Below are 21,137 nucleotides of genomic sequence, written 5' to 3' on the forward strand. Positions count from 1 at the left end.
CCCAGGGCGGGTGACAACTGGAATCTTCTCTGGCTGGCAGTCCCTCAGGCCTAATCTTGGTCCTGTCATTTATAGAGCATTTCCTGCTTTGTGACAGGACTGTGAATCTTCAAGGTAACCTGACCTTGGAGAGGTCATATGTAAAAATAGTAAACGTTGTCCAGGTGGAACATCAAGCATCTAACCCTCCGGAACCTTCAGTTTCTCTGGGCACATGAAAGGGGGTGTGGTCAGCCCTTCAGGTCTGGACATGTTCCCTAGAGAAGCAGTGCTGAAGCAAACAGCATGCTCTGGAGCAGGGAGCTTCTCAGGTGGAGGGAGACCACGGTGCTGGCACAGCAAGATGGCAAGACGCGGTGGATGAGCCCTCCCAGGAGGTCAGACTGCACTGGCCAGACACTATTCCCAGGACAGCCTTCTAAAGGTTTTCTTTTTCTTCAGTTTTAAATTTTTAACTTAATTTTTAAGGCTTTTTTTTGGGGGGGGGCAGGGTATCTCTCTGTTGCCCAGAGAGTACAGTGCCACTGGAGTATAGTGGCGCGATCATAGTTCACTGCATCCCTTAAGCGATTCACCCACCTCGGCCTCCCTAATAGCTGGGACTACAGACGCGGCACGCCCCGCTTTCTTTTTTTTTTTTTTTTTTTTGAGATGGAGTCTTGCTCTGTCGCCCAGGCTGGAGTGAAGTGGAGTGATCTTGGCTCACTGCAACCTCTGCCTTCTGGGTTCAAGCGATTCTGCTTCACCCTCCCCAGTAGCTGGGACTACAGGTGCGTGACACCACACCGGGCTAATATTTGAATTTTTGGTAGAGGTGGGGTTTCGCCATATTGGCCAGGCTGGTCTCGAACTCCTGACCTCGTGATCCACCCGCCTCAGCCTCCCCAAGTGCTAGGATTACAGGTATGAGCCACCGCGCCGAGCCGATTTCTATAGTTTTTAGAGGTGAGGTCTCACCGTGTTATCCAGGCAGGTCTTGAACTCTGGAGCTCAAGCCATCCTCCAGGCTCGGCCTCCCAAAGTGCTGGAATTACGGGCCTGAGCCACCGTGCCCAGCCCAATTCATTTTTTATTAAATCAACAGAGTTTACAATATGACCATCTAAATAAACATTGTTGACTAATGAGCCGAGATTGTTGACTAATAAGCTATGATTATTTCCTTTATTGTACAGCCTTTTGCCCTTTCTCCAGTGTTGAAAACAGCATCACTTTTCATTTGCTTTTTCTTTTTTTTTTTTGAGACAGAGTTTCGCTCACTCGCCCAAACTGGAGTGCAGTGTCGCAACCTCCACCTCCCGGGTTCAAGCGATTTTCTTGCTTCAGCCTCCCGAGTAGCTGGGATCACAGGCGCCCACCACCACGCCCGCCTAATTTTTGTATTTGTAGTAGAGATGGGGTTTCACCCCGTTGGCCAGGCTGGTCTCAAACTCCTGACCTCAGGTGATCCGCCCGCCTCGCCCTCCCAAAGTGCTGCGATAACAGGCGTGAGCCACCGCGCTCAGCCGTCATTTGCTTAATTTTCTACGCATCATCCAAATGTTCCAACAGACGTGTGGTTAAAGCCTTCGAATATCATTGTCCGCATGCTCAGAAGTATCAAATATCCCCCAGAAATCAATACAGTTTTAAAAGTTTAAGTCAGTAAAGGAAATTGGACCGGGCGCGTTCTGAGGCGCCAATCCTGCTTTCCATCAGCAGGCGTTCCTGCATCTCATCTGACCCTCTCTGCCCAGAAAGGCTTAGGGGCTGCCCCAGGACGTCCGCGCGGTGAGGCGCATTGGAGAAGAGAGAGAGAGAGTGCGGCGGACCCCAATCCCGCGCAGGGTACCCCTCGGCGGCTAGGAGTTTCCCAGACCTCACCAACCCGTCCTCTAGTCGCGCCGGGCCAGGCCCACCCTCGGCGCCCCGCCCACCCCTCGGTGCCCCGCCTGAGGCCACGCCCCTTCTGCTGCCGTTCTCCGCGCTTCCGCTTCCGGCAGCGTGGGTGGTGGCGGGCCGTGCGGTGATGGCGGCTGGCGGCAGCGATCCGCGGGCTGGCGACGTAGAGGAGGACGCCTCACAGCTCATCTTTCCTAAAGGTTGGGCTCGGGCTGCCAGACTCTCCCGCGCCACTTTGCGTGGTCCCCGCAGGCCTGGCGTTAGCCACGCTTCGCCCGAGGCCTGGCCTCAGCGGCGGCTCAGGCAAACCCTGGCGCGTTGTAGTGCTGGGGAGGAAACATGGAACCGGGAGGGGCCGCCTGGCCAAGTGGGTTATTTTATGTGATAGCAGACTGCGAAGTTCCGGCGGGTTGTGTTAAAGATAAATAAAGCCGGACACTCAGGTGGTAAGGTCAGATTTTAAACTAACTGTTGCGCTATGGAAAAGAGTCCAGCGTGAAGCGAACTCAGCTTCGATTAGTACAAAACCTCTGGGCGTTTTAAGGGAGAATTAGGGAATAGGTTGTGGTGAGCGGGGGCTCAGGGGAGTCAGGGAAGTGAGATATTTAAAAAACCGGGAAGACGAGGCTTGGTCCGTGTGAACCCACAGTGGTTTGTTTACTGGCGCACCTATCGAAGTTAGGCCCCTACCTTCCCCCTGAGACGGAGAGACAGGGCTGTCTTCAGCTGTTGGGTAGAACAAAAAATTATTTTGGTAGCCTTCAGTTTTCTCAGGCACGCACTTTAAGCGGTTTATGGTGATCAAGGGGAGGCTATTCTTAGGGATGAGGTCTTCAGCTCAAGAACTTTACAGTATATTGTATACAGCTATCTTACTCTTTATTGATTGTTTGAGATAGGGTCTCGCCCTGTTGTCTAGGCTGTAATGTAGTGGCAAGATCAGAGCTCACTGCAGCCTCAACCTCTCTGGCTCAAGCGATCCTCTCACCTCAGCCTCCCAAGTAGCTAGGACCACAGGTACATGCCCCCATACCTGGCTCATTAAATTTTTTTTTTTTTTGTAAAGGCAAGGTCTCACTATGTTTCCCAGGCTGGTCTCAAACTCCTGAGCTCAAGTGAGCCACAGCACCTGACCTATCTTATTCTTTTTTTATTTTTCCCCCACCCGAGACGGAGTTTCGCTCTTGTTACCCAGGCTGGAGTGCAATGGCGCGATCTCGGCTCACCGCAAGCTCCGCTTCCTGGGTTCAGGCAATTCTCCTGCCTCAGCCTCCGGAGTAGCTGGGATTACAGGCATGCACTATCATGCCCAGCTAATTTTTTGTATTTAGTAGAGACGGGGTTTCACCATGTTGACCAGGATCTCGATCTCTCGACCTCGTGATCCCACCCGTCTAGGCCTCCCAAAGTGCTGGGATTACAGGCTTGAGCCACCACGCCCGGCCCTAACTTACTCTTTTTTTTTTTGGAGACAGTCTCGCTCTGTTGACCAGGCTGGAGTGCAATGGTGCGATCTCGGTTCACTGCAACCTCCACCTCCTGAGTTCAAGCATATCTCCTTCCTTAGCCTCTGGAGTAGCTGGGATTTCAGGTGCGCCCAAGCCCTGCTAATTTTTGTATTTTTAATAGAGATGGGATTTCACCATGTTGGCCAGGCTGATCTTGAACTCCTGACCTCGTGATCCGCCCACCTTGGCCTCCTAAAGTGCTGGGAGTACAGGTGTGACCTACTGCGCGCACCCTCTTACTCTTTTAATGGGCTAGGTAGTACTTATTGATTGTACCTTAATGCTGTTTTTTTGTTGTTAGAGATAGAAGTTACTTCCAGTGTTTGGAGGGTTTTCTGGGTTTTTTTGATTTTTTGTTTTTTGTTTTTTTTTTGAGACCGAGTTTCGCTGTTGTTACCCAGACTGGAGTGCAATGGCACGATCTCGGCTTACCGCAACCTCCGCCTTCTGGGTTCAAGCAATTCTCCTGCCTCACCCTCCCGAGTAGCTGGGATTACAGGCACGCGCCACCATGCCCAGCTAATTTTTGTATTTTTAGTAGAGACGGGGTTTCACCTTGTTGACCAGCATGGTCTCGGTCTCTTTTTTTTTGAGACGGAGTTTCGCTCTTGTTACCCAGGCTGGAGTGCAATGGCGCAATCTCGGCTCACCGCAACCTCCGCCCCCTGGGTTCAGGCAATTCTGCCTCAGCCTCCCGAGTAGCTGGGACTACAGGCACGCGCCACCGTGCCCAGCCAATTTTTTGTAATTTTTAGTAGAGATGGGGTTTCACCATGTTGACCAGGATGGTCTCGATCTCTTGACCTCGTGATCCACCCGCCTCGGCCTCCCAAAGTGCTGGCATTATAGGCGCGAGCCACCGCGCCGGGCCGGTTTTCTGTTTTTTTTTTTAAGAGACAGGGTCTCACTGTGTTTCCCAGGTTGGACTGCAGTGGTTATTCACAGGCTCAGTAATAGCACAGCCTCAGACTCCTGGGCTTAAGCAGTTCTTCCGCAGCCTCCCAATAGCTGGGACTGGTGGTGCCCAGCCTCCTTTCAGTTTTTTATTTATGGAATGAGGGTCATATGTTTCCATAGGTAGATTTATGAAAGTTTTTGGCATGATAGAAATAATAGTTTCTTTTTTAAGGGATAACTAAAAAGATGCTTTTCTTAATTTGATGATACACAGATTTTTTTGTACTTGGGTTTTGTGTAGGTACTTTTTGCTTAGTGAGTTTATTACACTCTGCATATAATTTTTGATGAAATCAGGTAGTGTCTGGTACACATGAAAATTTTGCTGAATTGGATACAGTTGACTGTGAACAACACAGGCTTGAACTGCACGGTCCACTTATACGCAGGGCTTTTTCCAACCAAACTTGGATCAGGCTGTGAAACTGAGGATACAGAGGGCAGGCAGGCTTTTTGTATGCGAGTTCTGCAGGGCCAACTGTGGGACCCCTGTATGCTTAGAATTTGGTATGTGTAGAGGTCCTGGAACCAATCCCCTGATTAGACTGAGGGCCAACTGTGGGACCCCTGTATGCTTAGAATTTGGTATGTGTAGAGGTCCTGGAACCAATCCCCTGATTAGACTGAGGGACAACTGTAATTGGACCTTAGATCCTATTGAGTAACAGTGCCAGAGTTCTGTCTATCTCTCTTTAGTGTCTCATCTGATATAGACATATGAAATGTTTATTATATAAAGTAAAGACGGGGCATTGGTGTTGGATAAGCCTAGGCAACACAGGAAGACCCAGTCTCTAAAAGAAAGTGAGTGGTGGCATGCGCCTATGGGCCCAGTTCCTCAGGAGGCTGAAGCAAGAGGATCACTTGAGCCCAGGAGTTGGAGGCTGCAATGAGCTCTGACCACACTAGTGCATTCCAGGCTGAGTAACTGAGACCCCTGTCTCTAGAGAAAAAAAAGAAAAAATATATGTGTAGTTAGTTATAAGAGATGGAGTCTTGCTCTGTGGCCCAGGCTGGAGTGCAGTGGTGCAATCTTGGCTCATGTCAACCTCTGCCTCCTGGGTTCAAGTTATTCTGCCTCAGCTTCCCAAGTTGCTGGGACTACAGGCATGCACAACCATGCCCAGCTAATTTTTTGTATTTTTAGTAGAGATGGGGTTTCACTATATGTTGGCCCGCCTGGTCTTGAACTCCTGACCTCAGGTGGTCTGCCTGCCATGGTCTCCCAAAGTGCTGGGATTACAAGTGCAAGCCATCATGCCTGGCCATCAAGTGATTCTTGATTCTCCTGTCTCAGCCTCCCAAGTAGCTGGGATTACAGGTGCGCACCACCACACCCGGCTAATTTTTGAATTTTCAGTAGAGCTGGGCTTTCAGCATGTTGGCCAGGCTGCTTTTGAACTACTGACGTTTTGAACTACTGCTTTTGAACTACTGACTATCTACCCAGCTCGGCCTCCCAGAGTGCTGAGATTACAGGTATGAGTCACCACACCTGGGAAAATAATTTTAAGATTAAAACATTTCTGCCCTCTAAAATAAAAATATAAAAATGAAAAAAGGTTATGTATTTTTTAGATTTTATAGTTTAGTACTTTATAACTCACTTTTTTAGTTTTTAATTTATTTAATTTATTTTTAAAATATTTATGGCTGGGTGCGGTGGCTCACGCCTATAATCCCAGCACTTTGAGAGGCCAAGGCGGGTGGATCACGAGGTCAAGAGATCGAGACCATCCTGGTCAACAAGGTGAAACACCGTCTCTACTAAAAATACAAAAATTAGCTGGGCATGGTGGCACGTGCCTGTAGTCCCAGCTACTCAGGAGGCTGAGGCAGGAGAATTGCTTGAACCCAGAAGGCAGAGGTTGCGGTGAGCCGAGATCGTGCCATTGCATTTCAGCCTGGGTAACAAGAGCGAAACTCCGTCTCAAAACAACAACAACAAAAAAAATATTTATTTATTTGAGACAATGTCTCACTCTGTCACCCGGGCGGGCTGGAGTGCAGTGGCACAATCTCGGCTTACTGCAACCTATGCCTCCTGGGTTCAGACAATCTTGCCTCAGCCTCCCCAGTAGCTAGGACTATAGGCACCCCCCACCCACGCCCAGCTAAGTTTTTTTATTTGTTTGTTTGTTTGTTTTTTTAATTGAGTCGGAGTTTCACTCTTGTTGCCCAGGCTGAGTGGGGCATGATCAGCCGACATGATCTCAGCTTACTGCACCCTCCACCTCCCGGGTTCAAGCGATTCTCCTGCCTCAGCCTCCTGAGTAGCTGGGATAACAGGCCTGTGCCACCACACCTGGCTAATTTTTGTGGGTTTTTTGTTTGTTTGTTTGTTTGTTTGTTTGTTTTTTGAGACTGAGTCTTACTCTGTCGCCAGGCTGGAGCACAGTGGTGCAATCTTGGCTCACTGCAACCTCTGCCTGGGTTCAAGCGATTCTTCCGCCTCAGCCCCGGAGTAGCTGGGACCACAGGCTCGTGCCACCACGCCTGGCTAATTTTTGTATTTTTAGTAGAGACGGGGTTTCACCATGTTAGGCTGGTCTTGAACACCCAACCTCAGGTGAACCACCCACCTCGGCCTCCCAAAGTGCTGAGATTACAGGCATGAGCCACTGCGCCCGGCCTGGGAGGCATCTCTTAACATTGATTTTTCCAGGACCTGTAAAAGCATCAAAGTTCCAACAAATGGATTTATAACTGATTAGCTGCTGCTTCCACTTTTTTGTGGCCTGATGTCATTTGTTACTGTCACTTCAGAGTTTGGATGTCCTGCAGTCCTGATAGAGAATGCCTTTTCCTCTACTCATTGCTGTGAGGCAGTTGTTTCTTCTGTACCTACACTGCCTCAGTGTTAAAGATTAAAAGAGGTAACTTTCCTGGTGTACAAATAGGTATTCACTGTCGTACATCCCCTATTGCAAGCTAGAAAACTGAAAAAGAAGATATTCTGAGGTTTTTTATTTTGAGACGGAGTTTCGCTCTTGTTACCCAGGCTGGAGTGCAATGGCGATCTCGGCTCACCGCAAGCTCCACCTCCTGGGTTCAGGCAATTCTCCTGCCTCAGCCTCCTGAGTAGCTGGAACTACAGGCACGCGCCACCATGCCCAGCTAATTTTTTTTTTGTATTTTTAGTAGAGACGGGGTTTCACCATGTTGACCATGGTCTCAATCTCTTGACCTCGTGATCCACCCACCTTGGCCTCCCAAAGTGCTGGGATTACAGGCTTGAGCCACCACACCTGGCCCAACATTTTTGTTTAAACTCTCCTGCACTTGGATAGAAAATAGCTTTTGGTTGTCTTTTTTTTTTTTTGAGATGGAGTTTTGCTCTTACTGCCCAGGCTGGAGTGCAATGGCTTGATCTTGGTTCACCCCACGACCTCCGCCTCCCAGGTTCAAGCAATCTTGATTTAGCCTCCCAAGTGGGATTACAAGCATGTGCCCCCATGCCCTGCTAACTATGTATTTTTAGTAAAGACAGGGTTCCTCCATGTTGGTCAGGCTCGTCTCGACCTCAGGTGATCCACCCACCTCGGCTTCCCAAAGTGCTGGGATTACGGGCGAGAGCCACCGCACCCAGCCTAATTTTTGAATTTATAGTTTAATTTTATTTCAATAGTGCTTCATCTGTATTGGTAGCCTATTATATTCAGTAGCAATGAGTACCTTTCAAATAAAAATACTGGGCTGGGTGCAGTGGCTGAGGCCTGTAATCCCAACACTTTGGGAGGCCAAGGTGAGCAGATTACTTGAGGTTTCCTGACCAGCCTGGCCAACCTGGTAAAACCTCTCTCTACTGAAAATACAGAAAAAATTAGTCGGGTGTGGTGGCGCATGCCTGTAATCCCAGCTATTCAGGAGGCTGAGGCAGGAGAGTCGCCTGAACCCGAGAGGGGAGGTTGCAATGAGCTGAGAAAGTGCTATTGCACTCCAGCTTGGGCAACAAGAGTGAAGCTCCCTCTCTAAATACATACATACATGTATGCATACGTTTTCTCCTGACCCACCACCAAACCTGTCTGTGTTCTGAAAGTAGAATGAAGCTCTTGTCAGTTACCTGGCTTGAGAAATGGGAAGGCATTACTCTGAGGGAGGTGTTAGTGATTTCCCCAAAAGAAAACAGACCCATAGCACATGTGAATGTGAAATTGAAAGTCATTTTGGCTTTTCCTCTGTTGCTTCCTCTTCAGTGTGGGAGTATAAACATGAATTCATGTTTTTGAATGGTGCCTACTCTAGGGGAACTCATTGTTAAGGGAAAGGCAGATAAAAACTCTCTCTGATACTTTGAGACAAGCCTTAGGAACATAAGATTCTGCAGTACCATAAGGGAGAGAATGATTTTCCCAAGGGGTAACTGCATTTTTTCACAGAACTATTCTGGAAATGTAGAAGGTAGCCAGCCATATATTATGAAAAGGAGTCATGGGTTTCTTTTTCTCAAACCAAATTCTTAAAAATTGCTTATAACATTTGTGTGGGTACAAATAGAATTTAGGATACGTTATTAATATTTGTTTCCAGACACTTGGCCCTATTTAATATGTAACAATTCTTAAAATTGAGAGTATAATATTAGCTTTATTGAAATAGGAAGATGATGAGCTGATACAGGCTAGAGGGAAGTAATTGTCAGTATACTCTTGAAATAAGTAACTAGTCTGTGTCATTATTTAATTGCATGTCTAGGTCAGGTTTTTGGTCAGAAACTGGCTCAGACAAGCTAAAAGGAACAAAATCCTGTCTTGTAGCAACATGGTTGGAGCTGGAGGCCATTAACTTAAGCAAATGAACACAGGAACTAAAAACCAAATACCTCACATTATTTTATAAGGGGGAGTTAAACTTTGAGTACATGTGGACACAAAGAAGGGAACAACAGACACTGAGGCCTAGTTGGGGGAATGGGTGGTATGGATTGAAAAATTACCTATCAGTACTATGCTTATCACTTGGATGACGAAATAGTCTACACCAAACCCTCATAACACCCATTTCCCCTATATTACAAACCTGTACCTGTACCCTGAACCTAAAATCAAATAAAAGCTGGGAGCAGTGGCTCACACCTGTAATCCCAGCACTTCGAGGCTGAGGCGGGTGGATCACAATGTCAGGGGTTCGAGACCAGCCTGAGTAACATGATGAAACCCTGTCCTACTAAAAAAAAAAATTAGCTGAGCGTGGTGGCACACACTTGTAATCCCAACTACTCAGGAGGCTGAGAGAGGAGAATTGCTTGAACCTGGGAGGCAGAGGTTGCAATGAGCCAATCTCAGGCTACTACACTCCAGCCCGGGTGACAAAGTGAGACTCTATCTCAAAAAAAAATAAAGTTTAAAAAAAAATGTGGAGTGGGAAACCACTGGATTTCTGCAGGGCAGAGAAATGTTCAAATGCAAAATGAACATTTAGAAACAAACTTTCGAAGGAGTATTTTCAGCTGCCATTTATGCTTCTCACAAATAGAGTTTGAAACAGCTGAGACACTTCTAAATTCAGAAGTTCATATGCTTCTGGAACATCGAAAGCAGCAGAATGAGAGCGCAGAGGATGAACAAGAACTCTCAGAAGTCTTCATGAAAACATTAAACTACACAGCCCGTTTCAGTCGTTTCAAAAATAGAGAGACCATTGCCAGTGTTCGTAGGTGAGTGCTTAAAGGAAATTTTTATTAATTCATACCATTAGACAGCTGCATGTAGAATGCTATCCCCTTGCCCTTTCCCAGGTGTCACCTGTGAATTTAAGTAAAATAATGTTGGGCTGGGCATGGTAGCTCACACCTATAATCCCAGCACTTTGGGAGGCTGAGGCAGCAGGTCACTTGAGGACAGGTGTTCAAGACCAGCCTGGCCAACATCACAAAAACCTCTGCTAAAAATACAAAAAATTAGCTAGGTGTGGTGGTACACACCATTAATCCCACCTACTCAGGAAACTGAGGCGGGAGAATCGCTTGAACCTGCAGGCCAAGGTTACAGTGAGCTGAGATTGTACCACTGCACTCCAGCATGGGCAACTCTCAAAAAAAAAGTCTTAAAAATCTAAAAATTGCTTTTAAGACCAAAATTTCAGCCAGGTGTGGTGGCTTACACCTGCAATTCACACTTTGTGGGGCTGAGGTGGGCCAGTCAGTTGAGGCCAGGAGTTAGAGACAAACATGGGCAACATGGTAAAACTCCTCTCTATAAAAAAATACCAAAATTATACAGGTGTGGTGGCAAGTACCTGTGGTCCTAGTTACTTGGGAGGCTGAAGTGGAGGACCATCCGAGCCTGGGAGGTTGAGGCTGCAGTGAGCTGTGATTGTGCCACTGCCTTCTAGTCTGGAAGCAGACTCAAATGTGAATCTGTCACATAAGTCCAGTATGTGTGATCTAAATGGTACTATTAGTAGGTAAAAGTTTTTTTGTTGTTATTTTTTTTGTAGAGATGGGGAGACTTACTATTTTGCCCAGGCTGGTCTCAAGCTCCTGGCCTCAGTTGATCTTCCCACCTTAGCCTCCCAAAGTTCTGGGATTAACTGGATGTAGTGGCTCATACCTGTAATTCCAGCACTTTGGGAGACCAAGACGGGCAGAGCACTTGAGGTCAGGAGTTTGAGGCCAGCCTGACCAACATGGTGAAACTTCATCTCTACTAAAAATACAAACATCACTTAGCTGGGCATGATAGCACATGCCTGTAGTCCCAGGTACTCAGGAGACTGAAACAGGAGAATTGCTTGAACCCAGGAGGCAGAGGTAGCAGGGAGCTGAGATTGCTCTATTGCACTCCAGACTGGGTGACAGAGTGAGACTCCATTTAAAAAAAAAAAACCCAAAAAACAAAGCACTGGGATTAGAGGTGAGCCACCACGCCCAGCCTACATTTTTTTAAATAATAGTATTTGTACATAGGTATGAGGTACATGTGATACTTTGTTACTTAGAATGTACAATGAGTATGTTAGGGTGTTTAGGGTATTGATTATGTATTAGGAACATTTCAAGACTTCTCCTGTAGCTATTTTTATTTTATGTATGTATTTATTTATTTTAGAGACCATGTTGCCCAGGCTGGTCTTGAACTCCTGGGCTCAAGTGATCCTCCCATCTTGGCCTCCCAAACTGCTAGGATTACAGGCACAAGCCACTATGCCCAGCCTCCTCTACCTTTTTACATTTTTGAGACAGAATCTTACTTCATCACCCAGATTGGAGTGCAGTGGTGCAATCTCGGCTCGCTGCAACCTCCGCCTCACAGGTTCAAGCGATTCTCATGCCTCAGCCTCCCAAGTAGCTGGGACTACAGACACATATCACCACACCCGGCTAATTTTTGTATTTTTAGTAGAGATGGGGTATTGCCATGGTGCTCAGGCTGGTCTCGAACTCCTCATTCAAGTGATCCGCCCACCTTGGCTTCTCAAAGTGCTGGAATTATAGGCGTGAGCCACTACACCCAGCCGTCTAGCTATTTTTAAATGCTAGCTACATTTGATCCCTTTTTTCCTGTTGATTATTATTTGATTTTTGTTGTTTATTTGGTTTTAATTTGTTTCGGTATTTTTTTTTTCCCCTGTTGATCAGCTTGCTACTCCAGAAAAAGCTTCATAAGTTTGAGTTGGCCTGTTTGGCCAACCTTTGCCCAGAGACTGCTGAGGAGTCCAAGGCTTTAATCCCAAGGTTAGTACCAGTTGTAATCAGTTCTCTGTATACTGGATAAATTTCTGCAAATATAATTGGTGTATCTAAAATGTTTATGCATTTTCTCGGGCGTGGTGGCTCACGCCTATAATCCCAGCACTTTGGGAGGCTGAGGTGGGTGGATCACGAGGTCAAGAGATCAAGACCATCCTGGTCAAGGAGGTGAAATCCCGTCTCTACTAAAAATACAAAAATTAGCTGGGCATGGTGGTGCGCACCTGTAGTCCCATCTACTCAGGAGGCTGAGGCAGGAGAATTGCTTGAACCCAGAAGGTGGAGGTTGCGGTGAGCTGAGATTATGCTATTGTACTCCAGTCTGGGTAACAACAGCGAAACTCCGTCTCAAAAAATAAAAATTAAAAAAAATAATAAAATGCATAAGCATTTTATATTTGCATACATAATTGCCAATATTGAATTAAAGTGCCGTTTTAACAGTGAGAGTGATACCAAGTGATAGTAAAAATGAGGAACAGCTGGACTTCCGTATACTGATGGTAGGAGCATTAATTAGAACAACCATTTTGGAGAGCAATTTGGCTATGTCTAGTAAAGACGAATGTACTCCATGTTCCAAAAATCCATTCCTGGGTATGTATCTTTTTTTTTTTTTAGACAGAGTCTCACTCTGTCACCCAGGCTGGAGTGCAGTGGTGCAATCTCAGCTCACTTTAACCTCTACCTCCGGGGTTCCAGTGATTCTCCTGCCTCAGTCTCCTGAGTAACTGGGATTACAGGTGCCTGCCACCACACCTGTCTAGTTTTTGCATTTTTAGTAGAGATGGGGGTTTCACCATCTTGGCCAAGCTGCCTGGGTACATATCCTAAAGGTAACTCACACAAGTTTACAAGGATATGTATATTCCAGTGTTCATTGCTGCATTTTTTTTAAGTAGACATGGGGTTTTGCCATGTTGGCCGGGCTGATCTCAAACTCTTGGTCTCAGGTGATCTGCCTGTTTTGGCCTCTCGAAGTGCTGGGATTACAGGCATAAGCCATGGCGCCCAGCCTTATGCTGCATTGTTAATGATAGCAGAAATTTGATAATCTCTTGATCAATAAGAAAATGCATAAATGAATCATTGTATAGTCATAACAGTGTTTATTGTACAGCAGTGAAAAAAATGCACTAGAACAACATGGAATAATATCAACACATGCCAGAATGAATTTTGAGGAAAAAAAATTGCAGAAGGATAAATACAGTATAGTGCCATTTCTTTTCTTTTCTTTTTTTTTTTGAGACGGAGTTTTGCTGTAGTTACCCAGACTGGAGTGCAATGGCACAATCTCGGCTCACCGCAACCTCTGCCTCCTGGGTTCAGGCAATTCTCCTGCCTCAGCCTCCCGAGTAGCTGCGACTACAGGCATGCACCAGCATGCCCAGCTAATTTTTGTATTTTTAGTAGAAACGGGGTTTTACCTTGTTGACCAGGATGGTCTCGATCTCTTGACCTTGTGATCTACCCACCTCGGCCTCCCAAAGTGCTAGGATTATAGGCGTGAGCTACCGCACCCAGCCAATGCCATTTCTTATAAAGTTTGAAGCTACTGCATATTATATATCCATAAATGTGTAGTAAATATAAATATATATGTGGCAAGTAAAAATTTAAATGTAAGGCAATGATAAATTGTGGTTATTCCTGGGGGAGAAGGGAAGGTATAGGTCTAGGGTAGTATACATAGCCAACGACTTTTCCTGCTTGTTAAAGAACTCTGGCCAGGCGGGGTGGCTCACGCCTGCCATCTTAGCACTTTGGGAGGCTGAGGCGAGCAGATCACCTGAGGTCAGGACTTTCATACCAGCCTGGCCAACAGGGTAAAACCCTGTCTCTACTAAAATCATAAAAATTAGCTGGGCGTGGTGGCGGTTTTCTGTAATCCCAGCTACTCAATAGGCTGAGGTAGGAAAATCACTTGAACCCAGAAGGGGAGGTTTCGGTGAGCCAAGATCACGCCACTGCATTCCAGGCTGGGGGACGAGTGAAACTCCCTCTCAAAAAATAAATAAAAATTTAAAAATAAATAAATAAAATAACTCTTAAGAATTGCCTGAACCTGGGAGGCAGAGGTTGCAGTGAGCAGAGATCACGCCATTGCACTACAGCTTGAGTGACAGAGCGAGACTCCATCTCAAAAAAAAAACACTCTAAGTCAAGTGGGGCTAACTGTAAAGGTTTATTTTTTATAGCTTTTATCTTTTACATGTTGGAAATATTTTGTAATGTTTTTTCAGGAAAAGTGGAAAAGAAATACAGATGAAAGGTAAAGGTGTTAGAGATATAGGCAGATTATCACGCCTCAAAGAAGAGTGTGAGGAAATTGCCAGTTGCCAAGTCACTCATTCTTTCGGTTTTCTTGTTGTAGCTTGGAGGGGCGGTTTGAAGATGAGGAGCTGCAGCAGATTCTTGACGATATCCAGACGAAGCGCAGCTTTCAGTATTAATCTCCAGATGTCACTGCTTCTCAGAGAAACCATGTCCCCAGGCGTACCACCACCTTCCCAGGGGCTGGGGCTGACTTGCACAGAAATTCTACTGCAGAAGACAGTTGAGAATTCCTTTGGAGAAAATAGCCCAGCTTGGCATTGGGTTAGGTTGCTGTTTCAAATAACTCATAGGTCCAGGTGACAGGTAATCTTGGAGCAGCCTTGTGCAGTGGCTGCTAGTGGCTTTCCTGAATGTGCCTCTGGGAAGTGTGAGGTGGGTGTGTCACATAAGCCACACTATTGACTACCTCATTCATGGTTTTTGGCCTCCACGTCATCTTTTCTTAATATTTCCCTTTTTTTTTTTTTTTTTTGAGACGGAGTCTTACTCTGTCGCCGGGTGCCAGGGTGGAATGCAGTGGCACAATCTCGGCTCACTGCAACCTCCACCTCCAGGTTCAAGCAATTCTCTTGCCTCAGCCTCCCGAGTAGCTGGGACTACAGGTGCATGCCACCACACCCAGCTAATTTTTGTATTTTTAGTAAGATGGGGTTTCACCATGTTGGCCAGGATGGTCTCGATCTCTTGACCTTGTGATCCGCCTGCCTTGGCCTCCCAAAGTGCTGGGATTACAGGCTTGAGCCACCGCCCGGCCAATATTTCACGTTTTAATTTCAGTATGTTTATACTTTTTGAAACTAGACCAGAGCATAGTAGACTTTATAGAGAAAGACCTGTTTTACATAGATGCAAAAGGAATAATTAAACCGCTGTTATTGTTTGAAATGCCTGTTTTTGTCTTAATGGAATTAGGGTCTTAACTCTTGCCCAGGCTAGAGGAGTGCAGTGGTATAGTCGCAGCTCACTGCAGCCTTGACCCCCTGCCTCAGCCTCCCAAATAGCTGGGGCCACAGGTGTGCACCACCTTAAAAGATGAGAGTGTTCATGACAGAATGCCCTGGTATTATTGTGCCTAACCTAGGGGACAGGGAAGAAGCATGCCATGGGAAGTGTTTACACTTGGGGACAACTGTGCTAAGTATTGTGGAGCCCATAGCCTTGAGCGAGATGGCTACTTTGCCTTTTTTCTTGAACTGTCTTGCAGAATGTGGATTTGGGGCAAGTGGTCTTGAAGGACTCATTTAGTCACCCTCAAATTAAGATTCTACTTCATCTTTCTTGGGCCTGTACCTCAAACATAACAAAGAAAAGAAGAAACAGTGGTCATGCCAAAGAGGGCTGCAGCCAGGTGTACGCTGTGCACTCCAACCTATTTGCTGCATGAACTATGCCCATTGTGTGCCCAATGACAAGGCTTTTAAGAAATATATCATTTGACATGTAGAGGCTGCAGCAATTAGCAATGTTTCTGAAGCGGGCGTCCTTGACGCCTGTGTACTTCATAGGCTGAATGTGAGATTACACAACTGTGTGAGTTGTGCCATTCATAGCCCGGTAGTCAGGAATCAAGCTCATGAAACCCGCAAGGACCAAACACCTCCACCAATGTAGACCTGCAGGTGCTGCCCCTGACCCCCACCAAAGCCCATGTAAGGAGCGGAGTTCTGAAGGACTGAAGAAAAACTATTCTTTGGAGAAAAATAAAATTGCAGTTGTACTTAAAAAAATTTTTGCTTCATAGGCCAGGCTTGAAGTTCTGAAGACTTTGAAGTCTCCAATCTAAGCCTCTGGCTTGCTACTTAGCAATAGGTGTTCTATGATGGGCTGATTTGGAAGGAGGGAGTCAGCTACTCTTGAGCCACTGCAATGAAGTCACTTGATCTCAGTCTGGGGGGAAACACTTTAATAGCTAAACATTCTAGCTTTGATTTTTCTGAAGGAAAGACACCTCTTGAATTCTGGGATTTTTCTTTGGGGCATTTGCTTGACTGTATATGAACTTGGGGTCCAAGGAAAAAGGAGAAAGAATAGTGTTGGCTTTTATAGTCAGCATAGTTTTATGTTTGCTACTAGATAAGGCAAAAATAAAAACATTTTTATAAATACAGTTTCTGAAAACTGATTTCTTTCCTTTTTTTCTCTTTTGAGACAGAATCTGGGTCTGTTGCCCAGGCTGGAGTACGATGGCACAATCTTGGCTCACTGCAGCCTCTGCCTCCCAGGTTCAAGCAGTTCTCTGCCTCAGCCTCCCCAAGTAGCTGGGATTATAGGTGCCCGCGACCACACATGACTAATTTTTTGCATTTATAGGAGAGACAGGGTTTCGCCATGTTGACCGGGTTCGTCTCGAACTCCTGACCTCAGGTGATCTACCCACCTCGGCTTCCCAAAGTGCTGGGATTATAGGCATGAGTCACTGCGCCTAGCTGACATTTCTAAATAATTAATATTCTTGATCAATGTTTGAAGGAAATAATTTTTTTTTTTTTTTTTTTTGTGGCGGAGTTCGCTCTTGTTACCCAGGCTGGAGTGCAATGGCGCGATCTTGACTCACCACAACCTCTGCCTGCTGGGTTCAGGCAATTCTCCTGCCTCAGCCTCCGGAATAGCTGGGATTACAGGCACACACCACCATGCCCAGCTAATTTTTTGTATTTTTAGTAGAGACGGGGTTTCACCATGTTGACCAGGATGGTCTCACTCTCTTGACCTCGTGATCCACCGACCTCAGCCTCCCAAAGTGCTGGGATTACAGGCGTGAGCCACCGAGCACGGCTGGAAATAATCTTTTTATCCTTAAGCAACTTCACTTCTTTGAGCCTCATTGGTGTTCTCAGTTAAGAAATGTGGATAATAATAGTATCTCCCCATGGATATTTTGAGAAGGTTGAATGAAGAGGAAATTATGAAGAGCCTAGAGGTGTCTGACTTACAGTATGTTCCAGTAAATGTTCACTATTCTTAGTATCTCAGGCAGATGAGCTAGTATAGACAGATAGCTAAGTCAGCTTGCTTCATAGAAATCAGTGCAAGAATTTGGTAGCATACCAACTGATAGTATCAGTTGAAAATAAATGAAATTGCTTACTCCTTGAACCTGCAGAGTTAACTTTTATTTTTTAATGCTTGATACATTTGCATGTCATTCTTGGGCAGTGGCCATGCTGTCTTCTCCGTATTGTTCCAGTTTGGGTGTGCCTACTGCTGAAGTGAGTACTGCAGAGTTGGATCCTGAGGCACTTACATGTGCTGATTGGCACTAATGTGGAATGGAAAGAGACTTGGAAGGCAGCCCAGAGTCACGATCCAGGCATGTGCTAGATGGCAACTGAGGAGCACAGTACCATCTTTACTGGCATTTCCACGTATGTGCCAGGGGTTCTGTGAGCCACCCGAGAAGTATGTAATGCCCCAGCACATAGTTAGGCACTAATCAGTGGTAGTTATCAAGGTGTTTAAAAGCAGATTTAAAATGACTCATGCTAGGGAATTACTTGGCTAAAGCAACCTCATGCTGTTACAGATTAAAAGCCTGGTCAGCAATTCTGTTAGACAGTCAAAAATTGTTTTCTACGGGGCTGAATAGCATATTGCTGTTGAAAATAGCCACCAGGAGACCTTGCACAATCTGTGAAACATTGTTAGGCTCATTGTATTATGTTTGCAAAATCAGGAAAGAATTTGGGAACATAATGAAACAACAAAAAGATGGGTTGTCAAACCCTCACTTCACCAGAAAGCTAAATGAATTTGAAAGTTTTAGGGTCTTAGTTTGTTCCTGCTGCTGTAACAGAATACCTTAGATACTGGGTACCTATAAATAATAGGAATTTATTTCTCACAGTTGTGGAGGCTGGCAAATGCAAGATCCAGATGCTGGTAGGTTCAGTGTCTGGCAAGGGCAGCTCTCTGGTCTGAGATGGTACCTTTTTTCTGCGTCTTCTGTAGGGAATGAACAGTGGCCTTATGGTAGAAGGATGGAAGGGCCAGGCAGCTGTTTTTTTATTTTTAATTTTTTGGATACAGGGTCTTGCTCTGTCGTCCAGGCATCATGATCAAAGTTCACTGCCTCAACCTCCCAGGCTCAAGTGATCCTCCCACCTCAGCCTCTTGAATAGCTGGAACCACAGGCGCAAGCAACCATGCCTAGCTAATTGTGTCTTGTAGAGATGGGGTTTCACCATGTTGCCCAGGCTGGCCTTGAATTCCTGACCTGAAGCAGTCCACCTGTTTCTGCATCCCAAATGCTGAGATTACAGGCATGAGTCATTGTGCCAGGCCTGAAGCCTCTTATTTTTATTTTTTAAAGTTTATTTGTTTATTTATTCATTTTTGAGACAGAGTCTCGCTCTGTTGCCAGGCTGGAGTGCAGTGGCACGATCTCAGCTCACTGCCACCTCCACCTCGGGTTCAAGCAATTCTGCCTCAGCTTCCCAAGTAGCTGGGACTACAGACACCACATCCAACTAATTTTTGTATTTTTAGTAGAGACGAAGTTTCACCATGTTGGCCAGGATGGTCTTGATCTCTTGACCTTGTGATTCCCCCCTCACCACCACCACCACCCCTGCCATGCCACGCCTCAGCCTCTCAAAATGCTGGGGTTACAGGTGTGAGCCACTGCACCTGGCCCTGAAGCCTCTTAATAAGGGCATTGATCCCCTTCATGAGGGATGTTCTCTCATGACTTAATCACCGGCTGAAGACTCCACCTCTTAATACTGTCACATCAGTGAAGGGTTCAGTGTATGAATTGGGTGGGAGGGTGCACATTCAGACCATAGCATCTAGTCATTCTGGTTTTAATAAAATTTATTAGACCTGAGGCATGACAAATAGCATTACTAGATGGGACCTGAGCATCAATAAGCTGCTTCAGTGATACTGTTAGTGTTTTAGGTTTATATATAAAAAGTGGTAAATATGCCAGTGGTGTGAGATTTCAGTTTTTGGTTTTTGAGTTTTTTTGTTTTTTTAGGCAGAGTTTCACTCTTGTTGCCCAGGCTGGAGTTCAGTGGCACAATTTCGGCTCACTGCAACCTCCACCTCCCAGGTTCAAGCAATTCTCCTGCCTCAGCCTCTTGAGTAGCTGGGATTACAGGCATGTGCCCCCACATCTGGCTAATTTTGTATTTTTAGTAGAGGTGGGGTTTCTCCATGTTGGTCAGGCTGGTCTTGAACTCCCGACGTCAGGTGATCTGCCCACCTTGGCCTCCCAAAGTGCTTGGATTACAGGCATAAGCCACCGCGCCTGGCCATTTCAAGTTTGTTTTTTTTTTTTTTACGAAAAAGTTTATACTTACAGAAAACCTAGAAGGACTAGTACATTGATACCTATGTGTTTACCACCTTGATGTAAAAGATACGCTATTTGCTTTATCTGTATTTCATTGCTAGGAAGCATTTGAAAGCAGTCAACATAATACTTGATTCTGAAATAAGTATGTGTTTCGAAAATATACTTCGCTCTATAATGGGCACTATAGCACTTCGGAACATTGACAAATATTTCCTGTTACTGAATATCCAGTTCATATTGAAGTTTTCCTTGGGGAGAATTCTGGGTCCAGGGTCGGTCCCAGTAGTGGTGTAGTTTAGTTGTCATTAGGGTCTAAAAATTTCTATATTGAGGAAATACCTGTGTTTATAGCGCTCAGGCTTCTGTAAAGCTCTTCGACTAGATAAAAGTACCTATTTGCAACTCCTGGATAGAAGATGGGACTAGGTAGATTCCGATCAGTATTTGTGCCTGCACCAGGCTCTCCTCTTCATCAGCGGAAGAGCAGTTTCGAACTAAATAAAGAGAATGCACATTGGACAGCAGCAGGGTGGGGGCAGATCTGCTAGAATCTATCAGACATGGCGCAGGTTCAAACTTGAGCTGTGTGTGCCTCCCTTCCGTTGTGTGGCACTTAGTGTGTACTTGCTTGCAAAAGTTTATTGAGCCCCCATCTTGAGAAGCGTCAATGTGGAGCTACAAGGAGAAAGAAGAATACCTGAAATCACAGAATTTGAGGAGAGGGTTCCATGAGATGGGTGAGGGAAACAGCCTAGGAGACAACTGGGAATTTTGAAAGACCCATAGGCAGCGCTCTCAGACAACTGCCTTTGAGATGGGCACATTCCAAACCTGGACTATCCCGTGTGCTAGCCACTGGCTGCATGGAGCTTCTGCATATGGGAGGCTAGTATGAGGATTTTAAGTTCAAATTTTATTTATTTTTGAGACAGTCTCCCTCTGTCACCTAGACTGGTACAGTGGCACAATCCTGGTTCACTCCAACCTACGCCTCCCAGGTTCAAGTGATTCTCCTGCCTTAGCCTCCAGAATAGCTTGGATTATAGGTGCCCACCACCACACCCAGCTGATTTTTGTATTTTTTGGTAGAGATGGGGTTTCACCATGTTGACCAGGCTGGTCTTTAACTTCTCACCTCAGGTGATCCTCCTGCCTCAACCTCCCAAAGTGCTGGGATTATAGGTGTGAGCCACCATGCCTGGCCATAAGTTTAACATTTTCATTGTCACATATGATGGTGGCTAATGTACTGAACAGTGCAGCTCTTAGCTACCAACAATGTTCTGCAGGCCACTGAGATCAAAGAGAATTTCAGCAAGATGAACAATGGTCGCAAGAGCAGCAGTAGTATCAATCAAACGTTGATCTCCCAAATTCTGAGATCTATAAGATGCATGTCATTTTCACTGAGTCCTGTGTTTGTGTACCCTAAATTCTGTTTTTAGAAGTCTGCCTCTTT

At 45.8% G+C, this 21,137-nt stretch overlaps 1 protein-coding gene and 1 non-coding gene across 2 annotated transcripts; one reads left to right on the forward strand and one right to left on the reverse strand.

The window, feature by feature from the left end:
* Nucleotides 1–1,985: 1,985 nt before the first annotated feature.
* On the forward strand, nt 1,986–15,264 carry POLR2D (RNA polymerase II subunit D). The gene is made up of 4 exons (XM_035304135.3): nt 1,986–2,081; nt 9,825–10,005; nt 11,929–12,024; nt 14,417–15,264. The coding sequence occupies exons 1-4, from the start codon at nt 2,009–2,011 to the stop codon at nt 14,493–14,495; spliced, it is 429 nt and encodes a 142-aa protein (XP_035160026.1). The 5' UTR covers nt 1,986–2,008; the 3' UTR covers nt 14,496–15,264.
* Nucleotides 15,265–17,490: 2,226 nt separating this feature from the next.
* Nucleotides 17,491–17,592, reverse strand: LOC118154963 (U6 spliceosomal RNA). Its single transcript, XR_004745208.1, has one exon. It is a non-coding gene; the product is annotated as a U6 spliceosomal RNA (small nuclear RNA).
* Between the last annotated feature and the right edge of the window lie 3,545 nt (nt 17,593–21,137).

This window comes from Callithrix jacchus, chromosome 6, assembly GCF_049354715.1.
Source record: "Callithrix jacchus isolate 240 chromosome 6, calJac240_pri, whole genome shotgun sequence".
NCBI classification, from domain to species: Eukaryota; Metazoa; Chordata; class Mammalia; order Primates; family Cebidae; genus Callithrix; species Callithrix jacchus.